The following is a 10960-nucleotide window of genomic DNA, read 5'->3' on the forward strand; positions in this document are numbered from 1 at the left end:
GGTGTACCAAACAAAGTGGCTGGTGTAATGTATATTTCATTTTTAATAATCCAGGAAATACAGGGAAGATAAGTACCTCCATCATAACTTCAGGCTGTCTTGTGTGACTATAGTTTTATTGTATGCGTTTAGTTCTTCATTTAAACGCATATATCATTTAGAGAACAACATACGCTGATCTACTGGATATTAGATAAAACACTGATCTTTTGGATTAAAAACGTAGCGTGTGGCGTAGGATCAACTAATTGGGTCTGATCGATTGTGCACGTGCACTGGCTCGCTCTTTCACGTGCGTTTTTCAGTCTGTTGCTAGCTGACTCAGTAGCTTTAACGTGACTAGCGGTCACATCACACACACACACACACACAGACACAGAGGTAAACATTAACCAGCACAAGTTGTTTGCGTGTTAAAGAAACTTTTTGCTGGAAAGAAGAACATGGCGACAACTAGGTCTGTTCAGGCTAAAGGATATTTGCTGTACAGGTAAGCTATTTCTGTCAATCTGCACGGAACCAGCAGGTAAACTAGTTTTTGCAGATATAGGAAAACATGTGGACCCATTTAAATAAATGAATTGTTAAAGCAGCAAATGGCAAACGGTTAAACATTATTTTTCGCAATTCAATATCTTTTATGTTTTGCTCATGTGTAAATGTTTTCAGGCATATTGCATATGGATATATTGTATCTCTACATTATGTTCCTATGATACTTTTTGTTTTTCAAACATGGTTTGATCACTTGGAGGACCTCTGAACTTTGTCCTGTCTGAACTTTTTTGCCTCTATAGGGTTACGTAACCACCACTAGGATAACTGGGTCCCAACAAACTGAACATGGGGCCGATAGCATGTTGTGTATGACACGTACTCATCTGAGAGTAGGATGATCAGATGTCTCTGTTTATGTTGGACAGCACAGCTCTCCCCTTTTCTTTTCTTTTTCTTTTTAATCCATTGTCCCACATATTGAGCCAGTGCCCCACTGAGAAATCCTAAGCTTTGCTGATTTTGGTAAATATGGTGGAAAGTACCTCAAAGAAAATAAATGACAGTTTATTCTGGTAAATACAGTTTTTGTCTGGATGCAATTTTGGATTTTTTTTTTTTTTTAAACAAGGGAAAATATAGTGTGTTGTGACACAGCATCTGTGTGTCATAATTGGCTAAAATGGTCAGATATTGCTCAAAAACGTAAGCTAACCTATGGATATCATCCCTATTGAAATCCAGTGATCATTACCAGATAGAACAGCAGCTAAATAGATACTGAAATAAAAGAGAACACAGGAGTATATAAAGCATGAGACGTAAGAACAAACTTCAGCTTTAATCCTCTATTGTATTTACTTAGAACGAAGTAGGAAAGTTTGCACTTAAATATAATTTTTTCAGCGTATACATGCTAAAAACTAAGCTGGTAACCTACACACTTGATTGCATGTTTAAATTGTTTAAGTTTCCCCAACATTGCTGGCATGCCCCACATTGTCTCACACAAACACAATGTTTTTACCACATGTAGTTTTGTGGGATTGGTCAACTTATCTTTAGCATATGATTTAAATATTTCATTTAACATTATAATTGGATTTCTTTTTATTCTTGGCCATTTTTTCAGCCTAATCCACCAAAACTTTGTGGCTACTAACAAGTTTCTACCTTAGGTAACACACCTCCACAAGTCCTGCGGTATTGATTGTAGAGCCAATGGAAATGTTGTCTCACTATGTGGGATGGGGAACAAGGGATGAAAATGTTGTGCAGTTCCACTCAAAGTGGGTTAACGGGTTACCATATTTTTTTGTGCCTCCATCCAGTACACATTTGCTCTGTCACTGACTGAAATGTTATTCAGAAAACAAGTCTTTGGCTTATTATATGCTTTGTTATTGTTGATAGGGTGCCATGGGAAATGCATTTTTAATTATAGCTTCCAATTAAAGCCATTGGCCCATGGGGTTATTAAAAGAAACGTCCCACTGACCTTGAAAGTTTTAGGACTTTAAAATGACAAAACAAAGCAAAAGACTCAGCAGATGACTTTGCAAATACTAACTTGAAACATAATATGGCTTCCTAATCCATTAGTGGGGATACACCAGCCATACAGTATGAGGCAAATCCAGGATTTGAGGTTAATGTGACATTGTATTAAAATTGTGAGTTTTATAAAGAATTACAAAGGTCCCTGAATTTCAAATGTAGCTGAGTTTAAATATGTTTGTCAATTTTACTGTCACTTTTCTTAATGAAACTGCTGTTTTACTGTTTGGAATAATTCATATCACCTGTACTTCTCTTCTTTTCATTGGAACGCCTTCTAAAAGTACAGCTTTAACACGTGACAGATTGAAGTTTTACTTCTCTGCTATGTGGGGCAAGAAACGGCTAGGTTAATATTCAAATACCATTTGGAGCCTCTTGGATAGTTCCAATAGTTGTAAAGTGAATAATATTCCCCCTTTATCCACTCCAGAGTGGGTGAAATAAAAAAGTTTTATGGTTGAAGACACAAGCTGTGGCATTCAGCCCACTCACTCATACAGTATGCACATTTTTCATATCAAAGAATATTAGCATGACTATCTTTTAGCCCATATGTCATGCACATCTCCATGTTCCTTTTTAAGTTTTTCTTTTTTTATATTGACAACTTCTGGGTTTTTATGTTTTTGCTCCGAGCTTTTGTGAAACTTTCTTTCATCTTGTTTCTGTGTAGGAGGTTTTCAGAGAGCAGCGACAAAGGCTGGTTCCGATCCTTATTTGTGCACAAAGTCGATGCCAGGAAAGATGCTCACTCCAACCTGCTTTCAAAGAAGGAGACCAGCAACTTGTATAAGATTCAATGTAGGCCTACACCTTTTTACTTACATAAAAGCAAGGGTTTAGCTTCTTTAAGTGTTGGGTTACAGAAGGCCAAAGACAAGTGCCTGCGATACACTTACATCACATTATTGTGACATGGCACCTGTATATGTCTCAAAAGTGAAATAAATCATTTAAATGGAAGGCCATATGACCTCAGAGAAAACTGAAAACAGCATGAGAGATGAAAATAGGGCTCCTCTGCAACAGCTTATGCATACACAAAACACTGACAGCAACAAGTAATTCTAAGATAATATGATGTCTCATGCCTGTAAACTTTAGTGACATCTGAACAATTTGTTTGGTTTTCTTTTAGTCTGCAGAGGTAACGGTTTCTGTCTCCCGAACAGAAATCTATCATTCTCTCGGGGCTTTGATCTTTTGTGTTGCGTACATCACACCGCACAGGGATTTCAATTTGAACACTCTATCAGCCGTTGCCTATAACCTATTGCAAGTGAATCAGTTTTGTATATCAAGTCTTTGCTGAATCGAAGTGTGAAATTACTTCGTTGAAGAATTTGAATGTTGCCATTTCTGATCGGTTTTTCTCTGCCTTTTTTCTTTTTCAGTTCATAACGTCAAACCAGAATGCCTAGAAGCATACAACAGTCTGGAGTATGTACTGATACATTTGAAATATTTCCTGCGTCTCTGTCAGTCAAGTTACGTTTTCAGTGCTTTACTTTCTTTGGATTTCTTTCAGTAGTGCGATAGACAGTGTGCTGGACTAATTAATCAAGATATGGTCTGAACAAAGTTAAAATGAGATGAGCTTCATGATATAAATGTATTTAAAAAATGAAGTGAAGATACAGCTGAGTTTATATCTTGGATGGATTTTTATGCTTCCTGACTGCCCTCTAGTTGGTTTTTAAGCTAAAGCGAGAGCCAATTTCCAAACAGCAAACACCTTCATTAACTTGTATTTTATTTTATTAATTTTTTGCTGGCTTTAGGGCTGAAGTGCAGAAAAGACTTCACGAGGACCAGGACTACCCGTGTGAGGTAGTTGGAAGCTGGAATACCTGGTATGGAGAACAGGATCAGACTGGTAAGCAGTAAATGCAAAAAGACACCTTTGACTGATCGCTGCTGCATGTAGATTGTTGGACATATTTTTCTTTCCTGTATCAAGTTCCCATAAAACACAATTTCAGTGGCTGACTTTTTGCAGAGCTTTGCAGACACACAGATGCTACCTGATGACTCACAACCAGCACTTCACCTTCTGCATATATGATAAATTAACGTGCTCATTTAAGTGTATCGTATACATAAAAAGCAGTCAGTAACTATAAAAAGTAATTGCATGGTGATGGAGGTTCTTTATCTCTTAGCTGTGTGGGTGGCATCAGACCTTATGCAGTGCTACAGTGACATCTGCTGTTGTTTTTCTGCAGTGCATCTGTGGCGATACAGAGGAGGCTACCCAGCTTTGACTAATTGTCTGCAGAAGTTGAAAGCTAACAAGGCATGCTGTGACCTTTTTAAACGTCTCTTATTCAGTCAACATTGCATACAATACATACAAGGCCTTTGATTTTCCTGGGGAAAATTGCTTATTTTGTTGTTTTAATTTGTTGGGGTTTTTTTGTTTGCTTGTTTTTTTTAAGTAAGAATTTTCTTTAAATGTTAATCTGTTGTTTCTGTGGAGAAAAGGCATTTCAGAGGTGCTGTTTTTTGTTTGTTTGATTTTTAAGATATAATATTAATATTCACTTTTTAGCGTTAAAAACAATCATTTTATCCCTTTTTAGGAGTACTTAGAGTTTCGGAAGGAAAGAGCCAAAATGTTGCTTTCAAGACGAAATGAACTTCTTCTGGAGTTCAGTTTCTGGAATGAACCCCTTCCCAGACAAGGACCAAACCTCTATGAAATGCGCACCTATTACCTTAAGGTATCTATTTATGCTACACATTTTTGTGCATAGCTTGAACATGTGTGACCAATACAACATAAATACTGTTTGATTTGTAGGAAAACTAACAAAGCAGTCTGTTTCTGGGTTTCCCTAACGTCACTTTTATCTCCAGTAAACGAGTTTTTATCTCTTCAATTTTATTTTTATACGTAGTCTTCCATTTCAGAAGCTCAAAAGTAATTGGACAGTTCATTGACGAGCAGTTTTATGACCAGCTGAGGCCTGTTCCCATTTTACCCCAAAATAATGGGAGGATAAAATTGTAGAGAAGGAAAGACACAACTCATCCAAATCATCCCACGTTTTCTGTCAAATATGGTGGAGGCAATTTTGCATATGCGCATGTAGGCCTGCTACATGCTAAAGCATGCTTTTTATCTACTGAAGATAGAACTGAAGACGGAGAGACCCAGAAACAAGAAGCAAATGAAGGTGACAGCAGGAAAGGCCTGGCAGAACATGACATCTGCTCTTTAGATATATCCTGATTACTTGATTTGAAATCTCCTGTGGTGATTTACAAAGGCAAAATTACAAAAAATATACACATCTGCATGTTGTATACTATTTTTAAGTGCATGGCAGGGTCCACATTTAGCAAAATCTAGATGTATTAGTGTACTGTTCATGTGCTGTTCAAACAGTAATAATATAACTTTGGTAATCCTGTATAACTGTCAGTACAGTTTTTATAAATTTGTTACATAACTAGCATAGTTCTTATTCTCGATGTTTTCTTTCCATATTTTTCAGCTGCATGTCTTGAACAAGTAATCCAATTCTCATCTGTTTGAAGTAGTCATATTTTTTCACCTCTGGCCTATTCTACAATTTTGCCCTTCCAAGGTTTTTTGTGTAATTTCAGCTCACTTATTCAGACCTGACTTACTGAATTGAAGAGTGTCACAAGTGGAAAGAAGTTCAAAAACAGCTATGATAAAAATCTGTTTACTCAGTGCTCCAGTTCTTCTTGCATGCAGGCTTGTGACACCCAGAGTTCTCTGATCAGTTAAAAAAACAAAACAACAACAACAAAAAACGTAGCTATTAATAATAGATAAATAGTGCTTTCAGTCTTGTAATGGTCTGGTAATGTCATAATCTAGTTTCAAACCTATTCTAATTAATATTATACTTGTGCTTCAGCCAGGAACCATGATTGAATGGGGCAATCGCTGGTGAGATACGTTGAATTTATTTGAACATATGTCATTTGTCTGAATCTCTTTCAGTGGAAGTGAAAATATCAGAAGTGTTTCAGTGATCTTTATACTAAATAAGATAATGTTTTGCAACAGGGCGAGGGCAATCAAACATAGACAAGAAAACAATGAGGCAGTAGGCGGTTTCTTCACACAGATTGGCCAACTCTATGTTGTTCATCACTTGTGGGGTGAGTAATTAAGCACTGTACACTTAGAACATGCCAGTAAGATGATGATTGGTCTGGCTGAATTTCAGCTAACTGAATGCTTCTGCATACATTCTGTATTCTAATGAATCACTAAAGTTCAGTGTGACGGTTCCAACATAAGCTCGGGTGTGTCAAACATCAACAAAGGATGATTTTACACTCGTCATAACATTTGGACTTTTGATTGCATCTTGGAACAGGAAGCATTATATTGCGAGTCAATCAAATTATTAAAGGTGTTTTAAGAGTGGTTGTCCATATTTTTAATATCATCTGAACTCTGGTTCAGATGATATTAAAAATATCAAGCCTCTGGGCTAGAATCATAAATTTCACAAATTTTTGAAGCCTGTATTATCTCAATGAAGGGCATTCAGACAAAGAGCTATGTCAGTGTGTTTCTTTAAAATGACAATTGACTATGTGCACGTTAGCAAATGCTACTTCCGGTGCGGAAACTCCTGTGGGGAGCTTTGTTTCCGGTGTCCTATTCACGCCCTATTTACGGTCCAAAACAAGTTAAGCAAATGAATGAATCAAGCGGCGATTTACATTTCTATAGATGTCTTGGGCATTTACCCAATATATCTGTAAATGATGTTCATCAACTTGTCGATATTTTCCCCCGCACCTCAGAGCAAAAGAGAAAAGGGATTCAAATGTTATATTTCTCAGCTGTCCCTCGTTTATCGCGTGTTATGTTCTAAAAATAACCAGTGATAGGTGAAATCAAGTAGCCAATTTTATTTTTTGACGGTGCAAATGTTTCGTGGACATCGTGGACATACAGTACCGCACTTCACAGTCACACTGCTAGCGATCGATGCAGAGATTCTGTACTGTATAGGAGAGACGGCACGGAGGAGATCGTCTGCAGCGATCAGGACGCAGGACACAATGTGATGTAAAAAAAAGAAGCATGCAAACTTGCACTAAAAAATCTGCGAAACAGCGAGGTGAAAGGTGAACCGTGTTATAGCGAGGGACCACTTTAATTTTGAAGGTAAGTCACAACATACCCTTCGTACATACTGTATAGAAACCCTTACCAGCAATCATTCATTTTTTGTGTGGCTTTTTTTCACGGTTTGTTAACATGCTGTGTAGGTGTGTACTTGACTAGCTGATATCCACATAACGGGAAACATCTGGTTTGACTATTGTTCACCTGTAGTTTGAATGCTGAACATTTGCCTGTTTAAATCATAAGACCAGTCACTATACAGAGATGTGCTTCTGAATGTGGACGATGTGTCTTCTGCTGCAGTGATGCAATTCTGCTTGTGTTGAGTGATGTAAACAACTGATCGATCTAAACTCTTTAAACGTCAAAATTGATCATTCGATTTTTTTATGACACAACAGTGGTGAGTGTTCCCACCTTCTGCTCTTCGTAACTTAACGCGATCTTTCAGTTTTCGAGTTTTGGACATGATTTTGGAGTATATCTTCGCAGTAGCGATTGACCGCAAAGTAAAGCTACCGGAAATGTACAACCCCACATCCGGTCTCAAACCAGGAAGTTAGCATTTTCTCGTGCACAGGGTCAATAGCATGAGGAAATACTGAGACATATTGTTGTATTGCAAATGTTTTCCATATGACATGTTTGGCTGTTTTATTCACTGATAGACAGAATGCACTAATACTTGAAATTGAAAACACACGGGAAGAAATATTTGGGTGGCGTTTTTTACGTTATCATTCAATTGTGGTCTGACATTTCTGATCAAATTGACCCATATGTGACCCACGAACTACATGTTTGTACCTGTATGTGAAAATGGATCGGAATGTTTCCAGCACCTGGTTGAATCTGTGTAGTTAAGAATTGAGTTTGCAATAGAGATTTGGCCTGATTTTAGCAAGGTGTAACTAATGAAGTTACCAGTGACTATAAATTTTATCCACACATAATGCGATGTAATATGTGTGTGTGGTGGGGTTTTTTGCTTTGCTTTTTTCGTTGGAATTTTTTTTTCTTTGCCGTCTTTTCATAGCTTATGAGAGCCTCCAGTCCCGAGAGGAGACAAGAAACTCTGCCTGGCGGAAAGAAGGATGGGACGTAAACGTGTATTATACAGGTAAGAAAGGAATGCTTCACCCAGATGCCTTAAAAACCCAATGATTTTGTCAGGGCTTTATACCTCGCTGATTATTTTTACCTGCAATTATATTCAGCAAAGTTGAGACTCGTAGATCACAAAACTCTTTTAATCATAGATGCCTCCCAACAACTTTCTGCTGAAATGTTTAATGTGGTCTGTGTACTGGATCTGAAATCTGTATTTCTTTGAAGTAGGGCTAAAATAAACCTTCAATGTTTTCTTTAAATGTTTGCCACAAAATCAGAACATTATATAATGCTGCCTCCCCTGCCCCATTGTTGTTAGTGATGGAGATGACAGGATTGCAGTAATAATAATAATAATAATAATAATAATAATAATAATAATAATAATAATAATAATATATATTTTTTAAATCTTAATTTATTGGCCATCCATGGTAATATGAGACTTAAGCAGTGTGAGCATCAAATTATAAAATGATACTGCCCAGCTTGAAGAATTTTAAGAGCTGTATGTTTGTTGTTTGCTTTCCTGTTTGTTTATTATTACAATTGTAATTTTCGGTATATCATTTTCTAACATGTGTCTTTCTGTCTGTCGTCAGTGCCTTTGTTGCAAAGTATGGAGTCAAGAATAATGATTCCAACTAAGAGTTCACCTTTACAATGAGAAAGCGACTGAGACTGCAAATAATTCAATGACCAAATTTTACTTAACTTTTTGGTCTTACTAATTGTAGTTTCCATTTCTTTTGTATGATCTGTGTTGTTACTAAAAGCATTGAAGTAAAACTTCTGATTCCATGTTTGTGATATTGCCAAAGTCAAAAGTAGTTGTACAATTTCCAAGCACATTCAGTATAAAGAACATGAAAAACCCAGATTTACAGGGGTTTAGATAAAACACGTGAAGGGGGGAAACACAAGAGAAAAAGTGTTTGTGCGTTACGGTGTTATTGAGGAATTTTTACCTTCTGATTTAGTGGAGTGAAGTGAGGTGTGTTTGCTCTGTTTTGATCATTAATTGATGTAACAGAACACATATTGGGGGTTTTTGTTTGTTTTCTTTTCCACAATAAATGTTTTATGATAGTACTATTAAATGTACATGAATGACTTAATGAATGAATGAGATGATGAAAACTTTGTAAGATCAAATCAATAAAATATGAAGATAAGATCAATCAAGAAACTAGTCAGTGAGTTCACCTGTAGTCTATGGCCATTAAGGTCGCAAGAATTTTACTCAGAGGTCAGGTTCAAAAAGCATTTCTTTATTGACCTTTGGGCAATGTTACAGAAATAGAAATATCCTTTATTGTCCCTAATTGGGGAAATTCACATGTTTCAGCACCAAAGTGACAGGCAGATACAGATTCTCACAAAAGTAAAGAATATAAAATAAAAAACAAGAAATGGAAAGCACAGGGCAAATTTACAACGTAAGAAAAAAAACTGTATAGTTATTAAAAATATACTCAGGCTCAAAGAAATGTGCAGCTGAGTAGGATGTTTTTTTGTTTTGTTTTTTACTTTTACAGAAGTACAAAAAGTGCTGTGAAAAGTGCTTAAAAACAACAAAGAGAGACTATTTACAGGAAATTGAAAAGCAGTGCAAATAACAGCAGTGATGCAAACAACTTATTGTGTTCATTGGGATCAGTGATTGATACAAAGTCTAACAGCTGCTGGGAGGAAGGATCTGTGATAACGCTCCTTTGTGCAGCTAGGATGCAGCAGTCTGTCACTGAAGGAGCTCTCCAGTTCTGCAACAGATTCATACATGGGGTGGGAGACACTGCCCAAGATTGATTTATTTTGGCCAGAGTTCTTCTGCCTCCTACCACCTGCACTGGGTCAAGGGGGCATCCTAGAACAGAGCTGGCCTTCCTGATGAGCTTATCCAACCACTTCCTCCCAGCTGTAGATAAGTTGCTGTTCCAACAGACAACACCACAGAAGATGGATGATGCCACCAAAGAGTCAAAAAAGCTCTTCAGGAGCACACCCTGCACTCTAAGAGATCTCAGTTTTCTCAGCAGGTAGTCTGCTCTGACTTTTCTAGTAAAGAGTATCAGCGTTGTGACACCAGTCCAGATTATTCTTCAGGTAAGGGTACACCCAGGTACTTATAAGAGTCCATTATCTCAATGCTAGTTCCCTGGATGTTCAGTAGTGTTGGTGTGGTTGATCTGAAACCCATAATCAGCTCCTTGGTTTTCACTACATTGATCAGTAGATGATTCTGCTGGCACCAGGCCACTGTCTGTACTCTGGGTCATCCTCAACTTTGATGAGGCCTGCTATGGCAGAGTCATTAGAGAACTTTGGTAGCTTTCAGCATGAGTAGCTGATGGAGGGGGGAAAGCAGCAAGTAATTATATTTAAAATGATACTGATATTGTTTTGCTTACACTCTTATGAAAAAAATGTAAATAATTGTAATAATAGTAATAGTTATAATTATTGTAATCTTTTGTTTTAGTTGTGCATTCAAATCCGCTAAATGAACAAACTATTATGAGAATATTTGATGGCTTTTATTTTTTAAAACAAAACCGGAAGTTGTCACAGCTCGTTTCACACACACCCTGCGTGCACGTGCCAAGCATCGGCATAAACCTGTAGCTTTAAGAGGAGGGGGCGTGTCTTTTCTAGGGCTGTCCCTTTATT

The 10960-nt window shown here is 37.2% G+C and overlaps 1 protein-coding gene across 1 annotated transcript; it reads left to right on the top strand.

Annotated features, from left to right (window-relative positions):
• Positions 1 to 236: 236 nt before the first annotated feature.
• nipsnap1 (nipsnap homolog 1 (C. elegans)) lies at positions 237 to 9401 on the top strand. Its single transcript, XM_085181039.1, has 10 exons — positions 237 to 490; positions 2729 to 2856; positions 3450 to 3495; positions 3837 to 3931; positions 4281 to 4351; positions 4638 to 4778; positions 5949 to 5980; positions 6101 to 6195; positions 8217 to 8300; positions 8893 to 9401. The coding sequence occupies exons 1-10, from the start codon at positions 444 to 446 to the stop codon at positions 8955 to 8957; spliced, it is 804 nt and encodes a 267-aa protein (XP_085037165.1). The 5' UTR covers positions 237 to 443; the 3' UTR covers positions 8958 to 9401.
• The last annotated feature ends 1559 nt before the right edge of the window (positions 9402 to 10960 follow it).

The sequence above is a fragment of the Neolamprologus multifasciatus genome, chromosome 12 (genome assembly GCF_963576455.1).
Source record: "Neolamprologus multifasciatus chromosome 12, fNeoMul1.2, whole genome shotgun sequence".
Taxonomy (NCBI): Eukaryota; Metazoa; Chordata; class Actinopteri; order Cichliformes; family Cichlidae; genus Neolamprologus; species Neolamprologus multifasciatus.

What these genes read in the sequence shown, in the direction of transcription:
- nipsnap1 (XM_085181039.1), top strand. Translation starts at nt 444, where the DNA reads ATGGCGACAACTAGGTCTGTTCAGGCTAAAGGATATTTGCTGTACAG. An exon ending in TGGAGAACAGGATCAGACTG is followed by an intron (nt 3,932 to 4,280) that starts GTAAGCAGTAAA and finishes GTTTTTCTGCAG; the next exon opens with TGCATCTGTGGCGATACAGA. An exon ending in ATTGAATGGGGCAATCGCTG is followed by an intron (nt 5,981 to 6,100) that starts GTGAGATACGTT and finishes GTTTTGCAACAG; the next exon opens with GGCGAGGGCAATCAAACATA.